General features: G+C 37.9%; 2 protein-coding genes across 8 annotated transcripts in view; one reads left to right on the top strand and one right to left on the bottom strand.

Moving 5' to 3' along the window:
- The window catches only part of LOC118765089, a 57,799-nt gene extending 51,597 nt beyond the window's left edge, over positions 1–6,202 (top strand). For both annotated transcript variants that reach the window (XM_036506554.1, XM_036506555.1), the window contains exons 12-13: positions 2,479–2,590; positions 5,705–6,202. In XM_036506554.1, the coding sequence (XP_036362447.1) occupies positions 2,479–2,590; positions 5,705–6,159 (567 nt within the window). In that variant the 3' untranslated portion in view covers positions 6,160–6,202. The remainder of the gene's footprint in view (positions 1–2,478; positions 2,591–5,704) is intronic.
- A 6,438-nt stretch (positions 6,203–12,640) lies between these two features.
- LOC115216819 (chitin synthase chs-2-like) overlaps positions 12,641–25,699 on the bottom strand; it is a 241,378-nt gene continuing 228,319 nt past the window's right edge. For all 6 annotated transcript variants that reach the window (XM_036506559.1, XM_036506560.1, XM_036506558.1 and 3 more), the window contains 4 exons: positions 25,459–25,689; positions 23,906–24,117; positions 18,263–18,347; positions 12,641–16,874 (listed from right to left, as the gene is read on the bottom strand). In XM_036506559.1, the coding sequence (XP_036362452.1) occupies positions 16,417–16,874; positions 18,263–18,347; positions 23,906–24,117; positions 25,459–25,689 (986 nt within the window). In that variant the 3' untranslated portion in view covers positions 12,641–16,416. The remainder of the gene's footprint in view (positions 16,875–18,262; positions 18,348–23,905; positions 24,118–25,458; positions 25,690–25,699) is intronic.

Here is a 25,699-nt window from a genome sequence, read left to right as displayed (position 1 = left end):
TTAGCCCCTTGTTGGTAGTAAAGAAATAGGTATTTCGTCTGTCTTTACGTTCAAATTCCTCCGAGATCAACTTTGCTTTTCATCCTTTCGGGGTGCATGCGAGTATGTGCGTATAGACGTGTTTTACTCGTACTGTATAAATTTTACGCCCCCTTTTTTTAGTTTTACACATTTAACTGTATTTTGCCGTTAGCCCTGTTTTTTCTAGTGCATGTGCGTAAATGGACGTGTGCATGAACCTTTTTTGTGCGCGCGTGTGTGTGCGAGCATGTATGCGGGTATGTATATATATTTTGGCGAATGTGTGGGTGAGCATGTATACGTTTCAAGTGAGGGTGGATGAGTATATACATATAGGCGGAATTCGACCCATTTTTTCTTTCTTTTTCTTCCTTCTTTTCTTCTTCCCAAACAGAAAAGCTCTACTTTGTATTTTGTCCCTTCTGTGTTCAGCCCTGCGTGGCCAATAAAGAAATACCTATCCATCTATCTATCTATCTATCTATCTATCTATCTATCTATCTATCTATCTATCTATCTATCTATCTATCTTTCTATCTATCTATCTATCTATCTAATGTGTTAACATGTGACATTATTGATCGAGTTTACCGTGGTCTTTTCCGTAGGCTTTTCTTTCCACGGATAAACCTTATCTGTTTCCCCCTTTACAATTTACATCATGACATTTCTGTCATATACGATCCCTATTGATCGTGTTTTTCCTTTTTACGATCCCTTTTGATCGAAAACCTATCCCCCCTTTTTTCTCCCCCCCCCCCCAAAAAAAGAAAAGCTCTACTTTGTAATTTGTCCTGTCTGCGTTCAGCCCTGTGTGGCTAATCAAGAAAAATATCTATCTATATATTTATATTTAAATACAAACATATATATTTATATGTCTCCTGGCTGGGCGCCAACACATTTTTCTGCGAAATATATTTAATTTATCCTGTTCATGCTATATTATTAGCATTATCCTGCGTTTTAGAATAAAAATTACTTCCTTAACTCTTTAGACATCTCAACGCTTCTAAAGCAAATTTTGTTTACTATCATCGTAATTTGAAATTAACCTACGATAGCGTCTTAAAAAATGAGATCTACATATCCTAAATTTGCAGAAGAATTTGCGGTTGGGGCAGTTTAGCTTAAAGGTACAGCACTACAACGCATAATCACCGGGGCGTGAGTTCGATTCTCATGGCTGGCCACAGACATTTTTCTGCAAAATATGGTTAGTTTATCCTGTTCATGGTATATAATTGGCATTACACTGCGTTTTAGAATAAAAATTACTTCCTTAACTCTCTAGACATCTCAACACTCCTAAAGTAAACTTTGTTTACTTTCATCGTAATTTGAATTTAATATGAGTGTATATATATATATATATATATATATATATATATATATATATATATATTAAATGTGGAGGTACATGGCTTAGTGGTTAGAGCAGCGGGATCGCGGGTTCGAATCTCAGACCGGGTGATGTGTGTGTTTGTGAGCGAAACACCTAAGCTCTACGCATCTGGCTCCGGCAGATAGTAATGGCGAAACTTCTGTTGACTCTCTCGCTACAACTTTCTCTCACTCTTTACTCTTGCAGCTCACCTGCAACGGACCGGCGTCCCGTCCAGGTGGGGAACCTATACGCCAAGGAAACCGGCCCTATACATATATATATCTATATATATATATATATATTTACATGCAACCATATATGTATGTATATATGTATATTCGTAGCCACTTTATGGAGATTTTAGAACTAGCATTTTTGCTTATATATATGCAATATATCAAATATATATATGATGTACCCACACACACATACGTGTCTGTGGATGTGTTTGCATATATATATATATATATATATATATATATATATATATATATATATATATATATTATATATATATATATGTACAGGCATTCACACTACCTGATTTCAGGCATGACGAAGCTAAATATTAAGCTATGAATATGAGTGAAGAAAGAACGGTAATTTATCATTTATAAATGAAATTAAACCGTTGTATATGCATGGTAACCATAGTAATACGTTCATTTCATTTAAGTGAAGTGTAACTTATATAATACACAAAGCTGTCCTACGCTCATTTCCATTTACGACGAGAAAAAGGTACTGGATGTGAGACAGACTTTAACAATAGTAGAATTTTAACTTGTTTGTTGCGGCTGTCTGTGTGGCATAAAGCTACGAAACTGCCTAACGTTCTTATCGACAGGTAGTTTCAAAACGTTAAGTGTATTTTGATAAAAACATTTAACTTAAACGAATATTGTACAAACTGTGTTGTCCACCACGCATAGTATCATTTTCCAATTGATTTCATTTATTAAAATCGTAAATCCACATTTTCCCTTCCATCTAACTTCCTTCCTACGTCTTTCTCTGTTCTTCGTTTAGATTCTGAATGGTTTTTTTTTCTCTCTCTCTTTTCTTTACAGCAACAGCCCAAAAAACCAAAGAAGCCTAGCATCTTTCGGTGCATGAGGCGTAAAAGACACAAAGCAACATTTGATACATTAAATATAAAATCAAATCAGAAACATATTTTGTGTAAGTATTCTTCTACTTTTCTATTATGATAATCTCAGAGGTCGGTAACACGGAAGATTCGGTAGAGCGTTGCTGACTGAAATACATTGCAATTCTTACTTGCGTCCTATAACTTCTGGTTTCGGATCGTACTGAAGTCAAGATCGATTTTCATCAGTCTAATGTTGACAAAAATAAAAGATAGTTCCTTGTAAAACATTCAGAAGTATATATTTTGCAAGTTAAAAGTCATCCATATTTTATATAAGTATATATTCATATGTAACATTTCTTAAATATATATATATATATATATATATATATATATATATATATATATATATAAAGGACATATATATATAACAAGGACACTGAGATGGTGTCAGCCCTTCTGGTGACGTTGATGATCGCCTGGGGCTAAAAGCATCAGTAACACCCCCACCAACCCGCCCTGTCCCTAGCCACATTCAGATGGCTGATCCCCCTTACGTATATATATATATATATATATATATAGGCACTGGTATGGCCGTGTGTTCGAGAAGCTCGCTTTGTAATCACAAGGTTTCAGGTTCAGAACCACTGCACGGTCCTTGGTCAAGTGTCCTTCTACTAAAGCGCCGGGCTGACCATCGTCTTGAGAGTGAATACGGTAGACAGAAACTATGTGGAACTCAGTCGTATGCCTGTGTTTTTGGTTTGTTGACCCCCACCAGCCGTTATTGTTTTGTTTACGTCCCTGTAACTTAGTAGTTCGAAAAGAATAAGTATTAGGATTTTAAAAAGCCCTGGGATCGATTCGGTCAGCTAAATCAGTGGTTCTAAACCATTTTTCGCCAATGGATCTCTTTGATTCCAAATTTACTTACAAGGAAATATTTTTAGAAATTTTATAATAAAAATTGTTTAAAATTTTGTATATTGCTGAAATATAAGCAATTTATTGCACATAATTCTTAACAACAAAATCTTATATCAACCCACAAAAGCCATATGGACCCTGGTTGAGAACCACTGAGCTATAGCTTTCAACGTGGTGCCCCAGCATGGCCACAGTCTAGAGACTGATAAAAGATAAAGGACAGTATTTTGTGAATAATAGAATCATTTGTTACAGGTTTATAACACTGCGATCGTTACTTTATTGCACTTAAAGTGGTCAAGCTTTGTTTCAGAGCAGACTGCCTACACACACACATGCACACACACACACACACACACACACACACACACACACACACACACATACACACACGTTATTGTGTGGCACCTTGGGTAAATGTCTTCTAGCCTTGAGTGGATGTGGAAAACGGAAACTGTTGGAAGCCCGTCGAATATATATATATATATATATATATGCGTGTGTGTGTGCGCGTCAATGTCTTTATGTCCCTGTAACTTAGCGGTTCAGCAAAAGAGAACACGATAGACTAAGTACCAGTCTTACAAAATAAGACGTGTCACTCGAATTTATTCGACTAAAAACGCTTCAAGGTAGTGTCCCGGCATGCCCGTAGCCTAATGACAAGTAAAATATAAAAGATATATTGATGGATATGACATAATTCCGTTGGGTGTGCGTCTATTCGACACGACATACATTGTATTGATCAAACTGACACCATAGCAGAAGGCACTTCATACAAGTGCTGAATCCGGAAGCAGGTAGTTGCAAAGGGGATTTCGGTCCTCCTTCAATATCTGTTTCTATATTTGTCTGTCTGCGAATATCAGTTGGGTTCTAGATGCCGGCTAACCAGAGCGGTCAGTATCTAATGTCTGTGTTTGTAATTATTTGTTAGTCACACTGTGAATTCTTTACAGTTCACTTCAAAGAAGACCTAATCGACGGGCACTGATGAAACTGCACCGACAATATTGATCTTTATTTCCAGTCGCAAGGGCCAAACACAGAGGGGACTGCACAAGGACAGACAGAATGCCACAAATAAAAATGAGTAAAATATTATATAAAAATGAAAACTGAAATGGCTACACGAGCCCCACTCTCATGCAGTACAATTTAAACATTTTTACTCGTAGTTTATAATCCTTTCACCCCAGTTTTTTTCCATTTGCGTCGCTTTTGCCCTCTCATTTTCTAAACAATTTTACATTTAAAAAAAATATATTATGAATGGTTCTATTTATCTTCATTCCACGACTGACGGCAGTTTGTCAAACTCCACCGCAAATCTTCTCCCAGTGAGTAATCGCTGCAGTGGAAACACCTGTAGGTCATCGTAATATACTGTATATAACTTTATAATAAATTATTTGGCTGTACAATTCTCAATAATCAATATTATTAATACTTGGTATATATATATATATATATATATATATATATATATATATATGTATGTATGTATGTAAGTATGTGCGTATTGTATGTATGCAGGTATGCAGGAATGTGTGTGAGGGGATTTATTTCAATTTTGAATTTATTTTGCAAAACTTATGATCGGAAACCGTGTATTGAAATCAACATATGAGTGCATGTGTGTGTGTGTGTGTGTGTGAAGGTATCTGCTCTGAATCAAAGCTTGACCACTTTAAGCACAAATATAGCGTTAATTCCTGAAGCTACATATTGTTTTTGAGCCTGAAGTCTCTCTTAAAAACTTACCACGTGTCTCTGTTCTGAATTCTTATTTCGTTGTGCTTTTTGTGTGCACGTTTAGGTGTCTCTTTAGTCCTCCACAGGATTTACACACCTTTTGACAAAAGTGAAACTGAAGTGTATTCTATACTAAGTGTATTCTAAGTGTATTCTATACTAAGAATAGCTGCATCTCATCTATGAACTACATACATACATACACACACAATATTTTATGTATATATATGCATATATAACAATATACATATATATGGAGACAGGGAGAAAGTGAGTGAATGAGTGAGTGAGTGATAGAGAGAAAGGGAGAAAGGGGGACATCCTTAACATTTAGATTATTTAATATTTATCACCAAATAAAGAAGGAGACGCCAACTGTTATGATAATTATTTAACTTAATTTGCCGTTTTAAAAATCACTTTTATGTAATATTTTATTATTTTCTTTTGCCGCCCTGCCAATGTGTCCATTAATACGATATCAACCAACATTGCTTCGAATAAAACGATGTCAGCTCCATCATCAGCAGGAGAAAAGAATGCGGAAACCGAGAACAGTTCTTATGTCATCGGAAATCTCTTCTCATTAGAGGAAGGCAATGAATTGCAACAGAAAGAACATGAATTTTGGCAAAACCTTCGAGCTACACTTTTAGGCAATGATGTTAACCTGGGATTAGCGAAGGCTGAACTTGGGGACCGATTAAAACGATTACGAAACTACGCTTGGTGTGGTATGGTTGTTACCAATGTTTTGTGGCTGGCGATGCTGTCTGCGTTTTATATAGGCATTTCATCTCCTTTGTCAAGGCTAAACGTTTACGGTGTGATCAGTGGCGCCCTGTACGGCTTCACGCTGGTCATACAGCTCATCGGCTTAACTGCTTTTCGTTTGGATTACTTATTACGAAAATTAGCTGAAAGCACGTACGGTCGGAAATTACCGTTTTGGGTGAACCAAAAAGAATAAAGATAACTGATTGAGGATATAAAATATATACATAAAAGATACAACTGAGAAAATATCACTTTGATTAAAATTAACGAATTCTATAAAATGCTTTTCTGTTTTATAAATTTTTGTAACTAGTATGTTTCGTGGAAGATTGTGTTTTGAGTAGATTCCAAGTTTCGATTTTTCTTTAATTTCTTTCAGAAAATAAGTAACATAAACCTCGTGGACTACATTTCATGTTCTTTCCAGTACAAATTTGTAACCTTTTGTCCTAATATCAACTCAATATTATTGTAAATTTGCGTTTTATAATTAAATTCCAAATCATAGGGATGAAAGAAAAAGTAAGAATTAAGAAATCTTTGAATTCGATTCAGACAACTTTTCTTTCATTAATCTATAGAATCGAATGAATTTAGTGGTCGATAACAAGAAAAAAACATATCTCTGACCTGATTGAGAGAAATCATTATCTACAAGAGAGGCGGCCTGCAGATTCGTTACCATGTTGGACAAAATGCTTAACAACATTTTGTCTATCTGTATCTCCTCAGCTCAAATTCCGTCGAGGTCGACTTTGCCTTTCATCCTTATGCGGTCAATAAAATATGTACGAGTTGAGGTCGATGTAATCAACTTTCACGCCCCACCATCAAAAATTGTTGGCTTTGTGCTAAAATTTGAAACTAATGTCTGTAAGAATGGAATTGTTAGCATGTTAGACAAAATGCATAACGCCACTTAGTTCAAATCCCACGGGGTTATCTTTGTCTTTCATATCTTCAGGGTCGATAAAATAAAGTACCAGTCAAATATTGAGATCGATATAATTATCTCTCCCCGCTCCTCAAAATTGCTGGGATTGAACCCATGGAAACCAGATGAGTCTTAGGGTCCGAGAAAAAATATTGATAAGGAAAAGAATATTTAAGGAGACGAAGCAGATAGACGGTTGACAGTATTTAGAACGAAGATGGTGGATCTGACTTCAAATTCATTATTGGTTAATTTTAATTAATCGGATGCCGTGTGATTTTAACATAACTACTTTAAGAGGCTTATGAGTAACTTTTAACAATGTATGTGTCATTTGTGTTATTAAGCGGTTGAATTAGTTTCTCCTTATTTGCAAAGACGACTTCCTCTTCTTTCTGAAAACAATGACAACGATAATAATGACAAATAATTGTTTTTAGTCTAAGATTAACTACTTGTAAAGGAAGTTGATAAAATGTGGCTCCCGGATTAGTTTAAGGGTATTAAATAAAACCCAAATGTTGCCTATGCAGCTCTTCTGGTGATAATAAATGCAAATATTTCTTCTAAATCCCAAATGATGCGAGAGGAAATAGTCAGTTAATAAAAAGAGCGTCAGTACTAGAAAATTCAAATGTGGTGGGATTTGAACTCAGAAAATGGACTTTCAAAAGAAAGTGTACGTTATTTATCGATTCTGGCATTTTGGACCGGACAGGTCCCTACTTATACCGAACTCTGCTAAATAGCTGGTTAAGGGACAGAACTGTTGTACATTTACCCAAACAAAAAGACATAGGAACGACCCCAGTAATTTCATCAAGCTCGCACCCTGTTTCTCCTTGCAATTTAAAACTAATGTAGATTATAAGTTAAAACCAGATTCCTGGCACACCTTGATAAGCATTTCCAGGCACATCACTGATATAGTAAGATTCAAGAAGAGATTTACGTTGAAAACCAGTTACTTGTGTCCTAGTACGAAATCCTTAATTGCATTCAAGCCCATTACAAGTAAAAACAACAGAAGTTTGTATGCATGTTCTGTAGACCAACTATGAAATATCCAGCTGGTATACATAAGGCAGAGATCATCACAACCTCGCCAAATCAAACAGTTGAAATCCAATTTAAGAAAAGTGTTACAACCGCGTATCACTTTTCAGATATCCACACAAGGAGATAGACACAACTTTGGTGTGCCATAGATGGTTTCCGAAAGTCATAAAGATAGATTATAAAGTGAAATGGAAAGTGTTCGAGAAACTAGAAGATGACATAGAGGGATCTAAGAAGTGTGGACTCTATAAAAGGGGATACAAATTGCACAAATTCTAATGATTGTCACAACTCTAAAATATCTGTTTTTACTAGTTGTCATTACGCATGTAGATACTTGCTGGTCAACTAGAAAGCTTAATTTGTAGACCATATAGCAAAGCAAAGCGATCTTACTCCGAAGGACACATTGACAGTTTAGACTCCATATGATATTTTTTCCTCTCCTGCCTCTTCGCCTGCTTTCTTTTGTTCCTCTTCTTTTCTGCTTCTCCCGCAGCATTGTACATCTGCTAACCTTTCCGTTTATCATGAACTGGCTTAGCTTTACTCATGCACAATCACCCACTCTATATTGATGTTTTAATTTAACGATGGAGACAGATTTTGGAACAGGGCCAGCACTTTCGAGGGATGGGTAAGTCAATTACATCGACCCCGAAATGATGAAAAGTACAGTTGATTCTATCGGAATTTGAACTCAGAACCTAAAAGTGTACGAAATGCCGCTAAGCATTTTGTCCGGTGTGCTGACGATACCGTCAGCTCATCGCTTTCTCCGACGCAAAATAATAAAACCAAAGCAATTTCATGTTCAACATTTTTATTGTTTTTATCTTCTTTTTTCATTGAAATAATATATAGAATATTGCTATTAATATTTGTCTAAGTTTCATGTTTACATTGATTTAGTAACAAGTACTTGGAATATGTTAAGAAAAAACTCCAGCGTTTATGGTGAAAATGTCTCAGATTAAAAACAATAACAACAAAAGCTAATCCTGAATTTCCCGAGACAGACACCATCCCTACCATAACCATGAGGTATCATCTCACATTTAGAGGACCGACGTCGTTTAAATTGGCCCAAGTGCTTAACTGGGAATTATTTTAACGTCCCATAGATTTTGAGCCAAAAGGTGACTCGATGCGATTTAAATTTATAACGTAAAAAATAACTTAAATAAATAACAATTCTAGAAATGTAATGAAAAGCATTCTAGTCGTAACATTCCCGTCGATTGTATATAAAAAGCTACATTGTTCAAGACCAGCTTTATTTTTAGGGTGTGATTTGGGAGAGTTTTCGCTGCTATTTTCGAGAGGTTGAGCGACAATTATGTGTGTGTTTAGCAGACACTGATCTATCAGTGTGAAAAAGAGATTTGTAGTAAGAAGAATGTTTGTAAAAAAAAAAAGAGATTCGTAGAAAAACAACAACATTCGTAGTAAAAAGTGAAAAAGAGATTAGTAAAACATAAAAGATATTCGTAGCATCTCTTTTAAAAAAGAGATTCGTAGTAAGAAGAATGTTTGTAATACATACGTTTCTGTTGTTCATGTAAATATGATAAATTTCAAATAAGATTAAAATATGTAAAAGAAAGGAATAAAACTATAAAAATAAACCTGATTTATTATGTATTACATTCTAATCAGGAAGATTTTTTTTTATTAACATTTACCAGAGGTAACAGCGGGATTGAAAGTTTCAATCTTTTTTACTTTTGGCACAAAGCCCAAAATTTTGGGGGAGGAGGCCAGTCGATTAGATCGACCACAGTACGCAACTGGTATTTAATTTGTCGACCCCGAAAAGATGAAAGGCAAAGTCAGGCTCGCCAGAATTTGAACTCAGAATGTAAAGACAGATGAGATGAAATACCACTAAACATTTCACCCGGAGTGCAAATGCTTCTGTCAGCTCGCCGCCTTGTTAGTAAACTCAATAATGTCTGATCAATGCTAACGCCCGAAACTCTCTTCCCAATATATATACTTTTAATTTCGCGCATTGTTTGTTTTTCATTTTGTCGACTACATATTTTAGTAGGGTCAGATTGGCACCAGTTGTAAGAAAAAACAGCACCATTATATTATTCACTCAGCCAGAAATTTGGAAATGACATGCTGTACCGCTTAGCATTCGCGTTAAAAGCTCCAATACGAACATTTCAGAGTGTTTGGATGTCAATCTGAGGACAGTGTAGAAGATTCGGAAAGAGTTGGATGAATCTAATGGTGATTACGAAGGTACGGCAGCTCAGAAAACTCACTTTGATCGTTCTGATAAGAAAAGAACTCCGCAATTTGTTGGTGAGATCCAGGCCATGATTGACAATGATCCCTCCAAGTCAATCACATCCATCACCAGGGACATGAGAGTGTCTGAGTTTCTTATCAGGCAGGTAGTGTATGAAGACATTCGGTATTCCTCATACAAGATGAGAAAGGGAAAATTTTAATCCAAAGCCATCAAGGACAAGAGGAAAGACCGCGCTTACCAAGCTTTTGAACTAACTCAAACATCTCCTCTAACCAAATATGCTTTTGTTTTTCTAAGACGAGAACAATTTCTGCCAGCATCACATGGGGAACACAAAGAGCAACTGCTGGCTTACCGTGTCCCCAAAACATGTATCGAGAGTGATAAAAATCAAACATCCAGTCAACATCATGGTGTTTGGAGTGATCACTAGTGATGACGACGTAATGCCTCCATTCATCTTCCTACACGGCCTCAGACTCAACACGGAGGCCTACATTAAGTGCCTGGAGGAAGTAGTGCTGCCCTGGGTCAAGAGGGTGACTGCTGGAAGACCCTATGTCGGGCAACAAGACTCTGCATCATGCGACGCAAGCAGGAGAACCTAGTCAAGGCTGTCAGACAATTTCTGCAACAACATCACCACTAAAATCTGGCCACCTAACTCCCCAGATTGCGGCCCTCTTTATTATTATTTGAGGGACGCAGTTGTGCGAGAGACCAACGAAACTACCTTGTAATACCAAAAGACGAACTGAAGGCAAGGATTATGGCAGCATTGACCAACTTGGTCAATGAAGAAGGAGACCGTCCAGAAGAGATGCAGGAGACTCCAAAGTCGTCTGGGGGCCCGTGGTTGAAACCAATGGCGACTTTATTGAATAAATTTACTCTTTAGTATTTCAAGATATTTTTATGTCATTTTGGTAAATATATGTGTTAAAATGAGATGTCAGTGTTATTTTCATTTTTGCGTAATTGAGATGACAATTTATTCACTGCAACATGTACACGTATACACACACACACACAATAATAAATATATACATATACTGATGTTTTGAGTTCTATTTTTGCTGTTTGCATCACCAAACCTGTTTGTAATCAGGAATGAATTGTTCGCAAGCCACCATTCACACCGTGGAGGCATATGACCGAGTAATTTGAGCAGCGAACTCGCGGTCGAGGCATCGATGGTTCGAATTTCAGACCGGGCGATGTGTGTGTTTATGAGCGAAAACACCTAAGCTCCACTCGTCTCTGGAAGAAAATAAAGGTGAACTTCCGCTGACTCTTTCGCCACAACTTTCTGTCTTTCATCCTGCATCTAGCAGCGCACTTGCGGACGAACCGTCGTCCCGTCCAGGTGGGGAACATATACGCCAAGAAACCGGCCCTTATGAGCCAGGCATGGATCAAGAAGGAACAAACAACATTATACAAAGCACTTTGCTTCGTAATGCTCTAGCAAAATATTCTCAGAACTGATTCAGTCGGGCGAATGTTAGACCCAATGCACCTTGGGTTTATCACAAGTTTACGCATTATGATGAGATTCTGTCTGGTTCTCGCAACTATTACTAATCAAATATGCTTATAGTTTGATTTAGAGAGGGTGATAGTAGAGAATGTTGTATTTCGTTACACAATACATATCGACAGACAGACAGACACACACACACACACACACACACACACATAATGAAGATTATATATCTCAGACCATTGTCTAATGAGATGGACTGCATGTAATATGTTGATGCATCCGAGGCATGCATTGTGGAAATAATCGAAATGACGGAATAAATGCAATCCCATAACCTCCATTCTTGGCCTCTGCTTTTATAAATCCTTTTGGTTTATTTAACACCCACTCATAATCTGTTATGCATTTTGTAGAAACTTCAACACCATCTGAAAGGTTAATAGTCGCAAAAACAATTGGAGAACAAACGATGAAATTCGTGTCAAATGATATATATTTTAAAATATAATTGATTGGTTTCTGTAAGGAGTTTAATGATTAATAGTTGCGAGAACAAAACAGGACCTGATCATAATGCTTAATAAACTAATAGTTTAACATCTGCAAATTTATAGGACCGATTTTGTGCTGAAATATTGCGCACTCCCTCTTATTAAATATCACAGAGATTGACGAAATTTGCATTAGATAAATTTCTTTGAGAGTCTAAGTACTGTGTGTATATGTGTATATATATATATATATATAGTACTTAAACTCTTATATATATATATCGTACCCCTCCACACACACACACTTTCGTAATGTATGAATGATAAATAAATGTCTATCGTTTTGTCGAGAGAGATTACGATAACCGTCTTATCTATGACTGATAATGTATGTATTTCACTTTAGTAGAAGGTATGCATATTACACGCACACACACACAAACACACACACACACATATATATATATATATAATATGGATATGTTGACCTCCTCTATACAATATATAGTATCAATTATTGTTTTCCAGAGCAATGATTTGAATTTGTCTAAACAGAGTGTTGGCTAAAATGTGCGTATTCTATCAACAAAGTATTGCGTTCGCAATCTAAATCAGTGGAATGTGGAGTAGGATTCCATGATTTCCACTTCCGGTGTAACAAGAAATAATAGTAACACCTTTTTTCTTTTCTTTGCAGGTGTAATTTCAATCGATATAAACCATTTATTGGCTCTCGAGATTAAATATGCGGCCAGCTTACAGAAGCATCACTCGCACAAAGTCCCCACGAGACATAATATTTTATTTCGTCTGGAAACTGATCATATATTAGGTTCGCAAATGAATGCAATTCTATCAGCGTGCTAATAAAAACTTGCATATAATACATGCACATACAACTGTGCATATTATACATAATACATTGAGTCATCCCATAAATGATGCAGTTCTTTTATACTTTTATTTTTTTCAGAATTAAGATAAACTAAGTCCTTTTTTAATCTAAAATATACCTCTGCCCAAACCTCCAGAGGTATATTTTCTCCAATGCCCTTCTATCTCACTGGTAGACTTGCAAGGTCCCTCTTCCAAAATTCACTTGTCCGTGCGTACATAACGTTCAGCTCTTGCTCTGAAATTACATAAGCATAGGAAGAAACAAAATTTAGTATAGCCATCTGAAGGCCAGTAAGCATGGCCACAAATCTGCACAAATATGCCAGGTATGGTCATCATACTGTATGCTTGTTAGAATTGCTTTCCGATTTTCATATGATTCTTTCATGGTTGTGCTATAACCTATGGAAACAGAAGGCAGAGTGTTACCATTGTGTAGCAGAACAGCTTTGATGCTGTCCTTGGATGCATCTATGAAAAGTCACGAGTTGGTTTTATCACATGGTATTTTCACTTGCTCAAAAAGTTCAGTGATGTCATCCTTCATGGTGAATAATGCAAGCAGATCCTCTGTACGTTTTCTGTACATTGTTATCTTCACTCCTTTCTCAAGAAGATTACGTTATTGAAGTCTTGATGCCAGAAACTCACTTTTCTCTTTGGTTAAATAGAGATTCCTACAGAAGTCATTTAGATCCACTTGAGAAAATGGTATTGGTTTCTCACTTTCTGGATCATTGGGCTCTATACATTCACCAATGGAGTGTTCATCAACACTGCTGGAACTCTGCATTTCTTGATCTGGAGGTTTGGGCAGAGGTAAATTTTCTGAGTGTTCTACAGGTGCATTGCTGATTGCAAATTTGGGAAAACAATGTGTTTATTTTTCTTTGCAGTAGTACAGCCTGTAAAGTCATGATGACAGAAATAGTAATCTCTAGAGTAATCTTTCTGCTCACGCCAAATCATCAGCACACTAAACTTCATGTGAACATTTTTTCCTGCATACCAGGCACTCAATGTCATCATACATGTAAAGCAACACACATGAGGAGTCCATGACTTATCCTGGTCTCCTAAGTAACAATCGAAGTAAGCTTTTGTATATTTTCCTGATATGGCCTGTAATACTACGCTTTTCTTTAGCGTAAGTCAATTCCTCACAGATATAACAGTATCTGTTTGGATCATTTGTGAACTGTATTGCACTGATTCTTGAAAACAAATAAGATCTGAAAGATAAAATTAACATTAAACACAAGCTTTGAATCACATTGTAGGTGTTACTAAGATTGGTCTCTAGCCCTGGGTTGAAACCCATTATACAATGTGGGAGATAATTTTACTTAATAATAATGAAAAATAGGGTATACAGTGACAATTCTGAAACCATGCCTAATTCAACAAAAAGAAGGCCAGAAATGGATTTCCCATGTCATTTTGCATATAAAAATGGCCACAGATCTCCTGTCCGTTTTTGAGTGTTGCACAGTGAGTTCAAGGTGGACTAAATCTTTTATATTTCACCAAACTGATAAGAACATCTTATGTGGGTGAAGACCTTCTTCAGCTTGGGTTGCCGGTGTTTCTCCTTTCCCTAACCATTGTTTTCGGCGCTTGACATTTTTATAAAGAACCCATTTCTCGTCACCAGTCACCCTACGGTCAAAAAAGGCTCATTCATGAGACATGACAGCAAAGAAGAGCACACATTCACTCTCGCGATTAGACACCGAAAGTTTGTGAAGAACCCATTGACCCAATTTGTTGACTTTTCCGATGGCACGCAGGTGTCGATGAATGGTTAAATGACCAAATCCAAGCTTATCTTCTAGTTCGTCAACAGTAACGATGCGATTATGTCCCACCAGGGTTTGCAGGACGTCCTCGTCGAGCTCTACAGATAATCCTAAACGAGGCTCATCTGCTAGGTTTGTAGTTTCAGGCTCGAAATTTCTGGAACCACCTTTGACACTGGCTTACGCTTACTGTCCGATCCTCGTATACTGCATCCATATTCCTCGCATTTTTCATTGCCTTGTTGTCTTTGTTGAACGCAACTGTTAAAATCGTATTGCACACTTCAAAACTTCCGCTAACAATAAGTACAATTCCTACCTACTTTTATAGCAAGTTGATGCTGGTAGTTTATCCCTTACTCCTCCGACTTTTAGTTCGTGCAATTGAAAGAGCCGCATTATTTATGGGATGACCCAAAATTATATATATATATATATAATGAAAAACACAACATGAAGTTAGAACACCCGCTGCAAGGGGTGCAATAACCACAAAGGTAAAATGTATAAAGAAAATAAATAATTTTAACTGCATCATAATTTCTCATTTGCTCTGCATGTTATAATTACTAATACTGCGAAGTACAGTAGTGACCATATCACTTTACTAGAAGTAGATTGGATGATGATACTCAACATTGAGCTCTAAACTCACGAGTAGCAGTCACACATCTAACACACAGGAAATACTTTATATCAGCCTTATGATATAAAAAAACACAAGTGTCTATTGAATTATACATCAGATAATGTTTATTAACGATATGACATACACGTATGTACTTGAAATCTCGCAAACACACAGCCTTACGATATTCATAATTAAAGAGTTGATGAAAACTTATATATTCAAAATACGCCAGACAGTCAGGGAAGTCGCGCAGCGATATTAATGTCTAACTGTCAAGCTTCATGATATAAAAGTACTCACATACGCAGTCCTACATATCTATAGGACATGTTTATACATACCTATACAAATATATAATGTTCACGCATGCTTATATAATTATGTTTACACACATACATGTATATATACACATGACATACATGATCGCAACCGCATCGCTAAAACGTATAAAAGAATAATAGAATATGTATAATTTATGTGTTTGCCTGAAAATTGAAGGAAGCCTGTGAGAATGTGCTTACAAATTTCGTTTCGTTGTCGTAAGCTCCTGGTGTATTAAAAGGTGTCGTTTTAAAATACCTTATTTGGTCTTCCAATGAATAAATATCTCTGAAATAAATACCTGACTGGAACGAGTAATAAGGTTGATGTGATCGACCGAAATGTTCGGAGGTTAGTGCACCAGCATGGGCGCAGCCCAATCTCTATCATTGAATGAATAAAATATCTGTCTATCTGTAAGTGTGTGCGTGGCCACCTCCCGTCCCTATCACACCGCATTTTCGAAGAGCTTTTATTTATTTTAAAATTTTATACTATTTTTTCCCCCAAGATGTTTTCTCTTTTATTTGTTTTCTATCATTTTATTTTTGTCTGTTTTCTTTGATTTATTTTTTACTTTTGTTTTTTGCAGCTTCAGGTTTTTCGTCTTTTGTAATTATCCATTCGGGTCGCTTCGATTGTCTGTTGGATTTGCGTATAAAACGTTCGATAGTGTCTTGAGTTCGATGTACCGTCATTCCAATCATTTGAATGACGAATGATACCCCGTAGAGGGAGCCACTGACTGAAGCAAATAAGTTAAACTTAGACCTTTCGGTTGTAACGTTTGTGAAGAGGAATCCAAGGATGATCATCCAGATCGAATTACAAATCAAAAATGCGAAAATGCATTTAACGCGCAACCTCCGGAGTTTTTCAGCCATCTCCAACTTTGGTGCACCCGTCCTCACCGTTGTACCAATAACGAAATCTCGTAGAAACTTCCAGAATTTGTATTCGACTTCATCTTCATGCTTATCAAACAGGTTAAAATTATGAGAGGAAGAATTCAAACTTGCGGAAACTGAAATAAAAGAAAATAAATAAATTAATACCTTCAAATAATAACAATTGCGAACTTTTGTCACAAGGGCATCTTGTGGGATGGGATTAAGTCGATTATATCAACCCCAGTGCGTAACTGGTACTTATTTAATCGACCCCAAAAGGATGAAAGGCAAAGTCGACCTCGGCGGAATTTGAGCTCAGAATGTAACGGCAGACGAAATACTGCTAAGCATCTCGCCCGGCGTGCTAACGTTTCTGCCAGCTCGCCGGCTGACCAAAAACAATAATAGCAACAACAATAACGATAATAATAATAATAGTGATAATAATAATAATAATAATAATAATAATAAAATGCTCTGATGCAGTACCAAGCAGTTATTCTCATGGTTTCTGACCTTAACTGAGTGTAAGTGTTATCATGTACACTGGTTTGTCTTGGTATAAAAGATGGGCTGCAACAAATATTCTGCTCAATACCACAGATTTGCTTGTCAGTTGCTTGACTTAAAACAGTTGAGCATGTCCCTTAGTGGCTGACGCTATATGCATCTCTGATCCCAAGCAGAAGTAGTCGGGGAGAATCATACAATGTGTTGAGAGAACTTCTATGGGGTTTGAATAATTCACCTTTACAAACGTGGGTGTTCCGTTCAACATCCTCAAACAACCCTTATTCAGGGACCTTTTGAGCGGGATGGGTTACTCAACCTGAAGAAAATACTAACTGGACCTCATTTGCAAGGTCATACGCTGTTTATCTTGATACGAGATCTCCGTGTTGCGCACATATAGCTGTGATGCATGTGCTTCGTTTACTCTTATAAGACGGGTAGTCATGATGAGTATTCTGGGCTTCGTATATTTTACCCCAGTGTCACTTTGATGGCATGCACTGCTCTCTCAATACTACTGATAATAAAGCGTTGACATGTCTGTGTGGTAAGAAGTTTGCTTTCCAATGACATGGTTTCAGGTTGAGTGCCACCGCGTGGCACCTTCAACACGTGCATGTTTTCTATTATAGCCTCGGGGCAACCAAAAGACTTGTGCGTGAATTTGGTAAACGGAAGCTGAAAGAAGTGTGTGTGTGTGTGTGTGTGTGTGTGTGTGTGTGTGTGTGTGGTGTGTGTGTGTGTGTGTGTGTGTGTGTGTGTTTCCACCGTCGCTTAACCACAGATGGTTTGTTAACTTCTCTGTTTGGTGAAATGTTCCGATAGAATAAGAATCAGTATTTAAAAGAAAAAGGAGAAAAATATAACAATTAGAAGAAATGAATTATTTTTTCTATTGTGAGTTGTACCCACAAGGGGAGAGTTTCTTATAGTTTCTGTTTCCCTTGTGGCAACATCGTGAAGATGAAATGTGAAAGAATACGAAGGAAGCAAACATGGATTAACTTACTTTTATCTTTCTTTTTCTTCATTTTCTTTTTTCGACGTTTACGGATTTTGGGGAAACAAACCAGTTTCGGAGCGGAGGCTTTGTTCTGCAAATAAATGAATATATAAATAAACAGTAAAGCCCATTTTCTTTTTATCTTTTATTTGTTTCAGTCATTCTACTGCGGCCATACTGGAGCATTTTTGAAGGATTTTGTCGAGAAGAACAAGTTGGCATTTATATTATCGTTCCTTTTGCCGAACCACTAATTTACAGGGACCTAACCAAATCTACACTCGTTGTTAAGCGGTGGTGTAGTGGACAAACACACACACATAGCTTTCACGAGTTTCCTTCTTTCAAATTCACTCACAAGGCATTGGTCAGTCTGGGGCAAAAGTAGAAGATACTTTCCCAAGGTATTACGTGGTTTCAATGAGCTGTTCTAGGGTCAAACGTATTCCAACCGTGACCTCTTATTAGAGTCCTCTAATATAAGCATCATTTACATTTTCCCTTCATTTCCTTCTTACATTTTAAAATGGTAGGATGCAATCTGTAGGGATGTTGGTTACTATTTCTAACAGATTGCTTGACTACGTAGAATCTATCGGTGGCTTGATCTGCATCTCTAGATATTTATTATCAGAGGCGTAAAGGCAGCAAGCAGCTGTATTTATACAGTCTTAGAAATTATGAAACACAATTCTTCGATGTCCAAAGAAAGCAATTCTCAAAATGCATTGGTTTGAATCAAAATGAGACAACTGGGCGATGCTCTTTGGTCGGTAATGAATTGGCACGGCTGACTGGAGATTTAGTGTGTTTTTGAGACAGTACTTTTTGGCACTGAGCAAACCTAGGCACACATCCGCGCTCATAAATATTCCCAGAAAGAGAGAGAGAGAGATGAAACCATTTGATCTCAGCGACGCCAAAAATTTGAGGTGAAAACGCTCGGGCCAAAAGTTCACGCTTCCATGCCAACGTATATACGCATATAGATATACACACTCGTATAATTAATAACTCAAGCTATTTGTGATTAAATATTACATAAAACAAACGCGGCCGTGTAGCTAAGAAGACCACTTTACAATCACGTGGTCTTGATTTCAGTCCCACGCGGCATCTTAGGCGAGTGACTTCTTTTAAAACTCTGAATAAGCCAACGCTTTCTAAATGAATTTGGTTGGTAGAAACTCGTGTAAGCTCGTAATACATACATCTCTAAATATACATATATATACAGTAGCGGATTCGATCTAAATATTTTCGTTGCCAAGAGACTAAGGGGGCCCAACCGCAACCACAATGGTATCAGTTTTGTGAGGGGGGGGGGGCTAAAATATTTTCAACTGTCTACATACACAGCCAGGCTGAAATAGTGCATTCTTCCAAGAGGAAATAAAAAAATTCAAACTTGAGGGGATGGGTCCCTTAGATACTAATATGGGCCCCCATATATGGATTTTAATGGCGCAGGGGCCCACTTGCATCGGGCAAGCTGGCAACCTGGTCAATCCGCCACTGCATATATATATATATATATATATATATATATATATATATATATAACAGACAGCGCACATGAATGTGTAAATTCCACCTGAAAAGTGTCTGCTGGCATGGAGACGAAGGTGCAGGCTGCCGTTTTGCACATCAAAGGCCCTGTCACATAAACACGAAACAGGTCAGAAACCAACTACCAAAAGGAAAAGGAATGGACCACGCACCACCTGCCCCAAAACGGAGGTACGCAGATGTGGTGCGTGCTACAAACCGCCAACATGTTATTGAAAGGGCGGCTGCTGAACAAGAATCTTTTTTGTGCATGGCACAAAAGATTGTACAGCAGCTAACCTGGCTCCATCAAACTCAAACTCGCAGATGGGACTATCCACAATACACAAGACCGCCACAGCAAATAGACCCAAGGTGGACACCGCCGGCAACAGTATGCACCTCACCTCGATGCTCCTACTGAACATCAGAGGATTGCTAACACTCAGTAATAGGACAAAAATCCCGTTCTTGAGAGACTTTGTTGCATGCAATCAAGCCTTATGCGTAGCACTTACGGAAACACACCTGAAACCGGACATAGCAGATGCGGAAATACACATACCACAGTATGTTGTACTACGGACCGACAGAAAAGAAAGGAGTCATGGAGGAGTTGCTATGTACATCCGTGAGGACCTCACACCCCAGGTCCTTTTGTCATACTCAAATTCAGTGTGTGACACACTAATTGTACATATAAGGCAACTTGGTGTAGTTATATGTGCTACATATCGCTCTCCAGATGCCCCAAGCCATGTAGGCAAGTTTGAAGACTGCCTTATAAAAATAGAAGTTCTAGTCACATTAGAACAACATATAAGTGTACTTCTTATGGGAGACTTCAATCTACCCAATGTCAGATGGCCCGAGGGGCTTTCTCTCTTAGGAATGACACGATGTGAACGAGGACAGGCGAGGTCCCTCCTGAAGCTCATCAACACTCTGTACATGGAGCAAGTAATACTCAAACCAACCAGGGCAGGTAACATACTGGATCTCTGCTTCACAAATAATATGGATCTCATCCATAATATGAAAGTGACGCCGACACTACGCTCGGATCACAACATGGTAGAGCTGACCATGTACGGGCCAAAGGAAAGCATGGACATGCAGCCTACAAGAAACTCTCAGAATCTTTCCAGCTTGAACTTCCATAAGGCAAACTGGAAACAAATTGAGAAAGAGATCCTCAAACAAAACTGGCCTGAATGTCTATCCTCGCTAGACATCGACATGAAACTTCAACAATTCATGTCTGTAATGCAAGCCATATGCTACAAATGTGTCTCAGAGAGAAAGGCCACTGTACACGAGAGCAAAATCCCCAGAGTGAGGAAAATTCTAATGAGACGGCGTACAAAAGTTTCAAATCGTCTAAACAAACAAATTGAAAGCAGTGAAAAGTCCCGCCTGAAAATAAAACTGTTGGAAGTTGAATAATGTCTGCAACTCTCCCATGAAAAAGAAAGAGCAGACAAAGAAGTATGGGCTATAGACAACATAAAATCTAACACCAGAGCTTTCTACAGGTATGCCAAAGAAACAGCCACCGTGCACTGTAGGATAGGACCACTCCTTGAAAAGGATGGCACACTCACAGGAAATTCAATGAGGGTAAGTGAAATACTAAATGAGCAATTCAAGAGTATTTTCACTCCACCCCTAGGGCATTTTCAAGTCAGCAATTCAACTGACTTCTTTTCCAATGCAGATATAAAATCAGAGGCAGCAATGATTGATTACATCAATATAAAGGAAGACGATGTAATAAAGGCTATTGATGAAATGAAAAACTCAGCTACTGGCCCAGATGGATTCCCAGTAATCCTTCTAAAAGTATGTAAGGGATTCCTAGCAAGACCACTGCAGTTCCTCTTTCAGATCTTCTTTGCAGCTGGCAAATTTCCAAGAAAACTGAAAGAAGGTAAAATATGCCCTATTCATAAAGGAGGTAGCAGAGCGGAGGCCAAGAACTACAGACCTATTTCTCTGACCTCACACATCAGCAAGTTCATGGAACGAATATTCAGAAGGAAACTAATCACCTTCCTTGAGGAAAATGACTTGCTGCCTGACACCCAACATGGTTTCCGACCTGGAAGAAGCTGCTTAACTCAGCTCCTACAACACTATGACTGGGTGCTGAAACGACTGCTCAACCACTCAAATGTGGAAGTCATATATCTCGACTTTGCAAAGGCCTTTGATAAAGTCGATCATGGAATGATATGTCACAAACTGTGTGATCTTGGCATAGTTGGAGAATTGGGAGAGTGGCTTCATGACTTTCTGAAGGATAGAAGTCAGGTGAGCGGTGTTCCGCAAGGCACTGTTCTGGGACCACTACTGTTCATAATGGCCCTCTCAGACATGCCCTCAGCCACGCAGAGAGCCACGATCACAAGTTATGCAGATAATACAAAAGTTTCACAGGCAATACAGAACCCTGAAGACGCTAAGCACCTGCAATGTGAGCTGGACAAAATATACAAGTGGGCTGAAAAGAATAGCATACAGTTCAATGCTGAAACGTTTCAAGCTTTATACTATCAGCATGCAAAACTAAATGCAATACCCAATAAATACACTGGACCTAGAGGGATTGCAATCCCAGAGGCACAATCAGTGCGAGACCTGGGTATTTACATGAGTGATGATGCAACCTTTCATGTGCATGTTGCTAAATTGGCAATGAAATGTAGGCGGCTGACCGGATGGATTCTTAGAACCTTTAGAACAAGAGACCAGGAAACCATGATGGTCCTCTGGAGGACACTTGTCCTAAGCCGCTTTTGCTCTCAGCTATGGTCCCCATCCAGTGTCAAGTCAATCACAGAACTTGAGGCGATCCAACGAAGCTACACGAAGAAGATAGCCTCTGTGCAGCATATAAGCTATTGGGAAAGACTCAAGAGATTGAGACTCTATTCCTTAGAGCGTAGGCGAGAAAGATATGCTATAATATACATCTGGAAGATCCTAGAAGGACTTGTTCCAAACCTTGGCATCGAGAGTTACACAACTGCCAGAACTCGGCGCCACTGCATAGTTCCAAGGACTCCAAATTTGCCATCAAGATGTAGGACAAGATACTGTGGTAGCCTGGGTATCCGAGGCCCACAGCTCTTCAATATCCCCCCGAAGAACCTAAGAGACCTGCATGGGGTGGATGCCGATGTCTTTAAGATGAAACTGGATCTCTTCTTGTCAGGTGTCCCAGATGAACCAACTTCACAGCAGGAGGTGCAGATGAGGGCAGCTGCATCGAACTCTCTCATGCACCAGATGGCATTTGCTAAAAAGCATTTGTGAAGTAAAATCATGTAGCAACACCAAATGGCGGTGCCCCAGCATGGCCACAGCTTATGAGCTGAAACTAAATAAAATAATAAATATATATATATATATATATATATATATATATATATATATATATATATATATATATATATATATATATAATTTAAATTACAAATAAGAAAATGGAGAAACACATTAGTTGGCTTATCAGCTTTAGGATACATACATACGCATACGGGCACTCTGTCGGTTACGACGATGAGTGATTCGGTTATTCTGATCAACCGTACAGTCTACTGTTGAAATTAAGGTGGAAATACCCAAGCACTCTACAGACGCGCGTAACTTCAGCGTAGTTCTTAGCGAGGTTCAGCGTCAGACATAATGTGAAAGAGGCGGAAACTCATTTCTGCCAGCCGAGTAAGCTGGAGCAATGTGAAATAAAATGTCTTGATCAAGGGCACAACATGATGCCAGGATCCGAACTCACGACCGTGAGCCGAATACCTCAACCACAAACCACGCGTATGTACATGTTGGTATGTGTGTGTTTCCTTGTACCAACCACCACCTGTCAGCTGGTATAGGTTTCTTTGTGTCCTGTCACTTAGCGGTTCGTCAAAAGAGTTAGAATAAATACCAAACTTAATAAGTAATACGGTCGATCAGTTCAATTTAACCCCTTTCATGGTGGTGATCCAGCATGGTCGTAGCTCAGTTACTGAAACAAGTTATAGATGAAACTCTCAAAACATTACGAATACGTTTAAAACGATTTGAAATAAATATACTCACGCCATCCCTTGTCCCCCAGCTTTGATCAACAATGTTGCTGATGGAGTAAACCGGAAGCAGAATATGCATGGCTGGGAACATGAACATGTAGAAAATACCAAGGAATATAATCCAAGTCTCGTGTGGATGTAAAATGGCGGCATAGAAAACACTGGACGTGAGTAAGATTAACAAATAATGTTCTTGAAACTCCAGGCTGTCCGATTCTATGTCTGTAAAAAACAAGAAAATATATTTAGTTGTTGTTGCCGTTATTGTTGCTTTTGAAAACTTTCCTATCGTTTGTTTGATGAAGACGGTGTCAATCTGAAAACTAAAGTAAGTGTATACAGATTTTGAATTTTCAGCATGCTTTTGTAAGAGGGAGAGGCATGGACTCCCTACTACAGACTAAGGAACTTGAAACCTTTCTCATGTGCTATCTGTGCAATATCTGTAACATAAAATGGCAAGATAATGTCAAAATCTTAGAAAAATGTGATACCTCTAGTATCCAAAGCATGCTGCTGAAAATTCAATGTAGGTGGGCAGGATATGTTGTCCGACGGAAATATGACCGCTTTCAGAAATTATTTTGTGTGAACAACATGTAAAGGGGTACCACAGTAAAAGAAGACATGTCCTTAGGTATAGGGGTAAGCTTGAGCAGTCACTAAAACACTGCAGTTTAATTTGACATCTTGGGTAAGTTATTGCCGAGATCGATCTGCATGGCGTAAAATGTGTAACGGTTCATCAGAAGAATTCGAGTTGAAGAAACAGAACAATGGAAGAATTATAGCCTTCACTCAACAGAAATATTTGTTCAATCTCAGGTAAAAGTGCACCTGAGCGTGATTTAAACTCAGATCGTAAAAAATCTGAAGAAATACCCCAAGATATTTTTTCCCGACATTGTAACAAATCCATCACCCGGTCGCATTTCTGTAGAACGTAAATAAAAGTAAATGAATATTGCAAACAATGAAATTCACCGCAATTTTCCCCTTATTCCTCAAATTATCTCCAAGACTCGAGGGTTTTACAATGCCAAAAAATAACCACATAAACAGTATCTTTTCTAGTGTTCGCGCTTATGGTTTTTAGCACTATGTTTTTGAAGCTGGTACATCAGTGAGTATCTTGAGACTGCTCTACAGTGATTTCAACTACCAGCAAATAGCTGGTCCTGTGCATGGAGGAGAATCTTATCCAGTTGAGAGTCATTGTAAAAGAAAAATCAAACAAAAAATGTTGCTGATTAATTAATTGAGGAAAATAATTAAATAACTAGTGTTTGAACTGATAAAAGAAAATAAATTTGGTTTTGTTTTAAATTAAGAGAGTGAATCTAGAATTGGGATAAATTTGGTGTTGTGATTCATTCTTACTCAACGTGTAGCAGCAAAGTAAGCAATAGGTAATCACCAAAGCAGAGACTAGACTCGATGGCAGCTTAACCCCAAGTCTACACTAACCTGTACAAGAGAGAGAGAGAGAGAGAGAGAGAGAGAGAGAGAGAGAGAGAGAGAGAGAGAGAGAGAGAGAGAGAGACGTATATAAGTTACACTTACCTCTAATAATGTCTTTGATAATATAGACGGCACCGCCTATGAAGACACATGAAATAGCAGTGCCAAATATAAATATTAAGAAAATGGTTACATAGGTTTGGATTTTCGACGGAGCAAACATACAGATGCACATATATACTAAAAGTAGAAGACAGACTAAGATTGAAGGCACCACAAATGTTATTCCGAACACCATGTCTAATCCAGCCGTAATCATTATTATGGTGGAACCTGCAAATAA

The sequence above is a fragment of the Octopus sinensis genome, linkage group LG10 (assembly GCF_006345805.1).
Source record: "Octopus sinensis linkage group LG10, ASM634580v1, whole genome shotgun sequence".
NCBI lineage: Eukaryota > Metazoa > Mollusca > Cephalopoda > Octopoda > Octopodidae > Octopus > Octopus sinensis.
The sequence above is the reverse complement of the archived record's forward strand: the minus strand, read 5'-3'. Positions and strand labels throughout refer to the sequence as shown.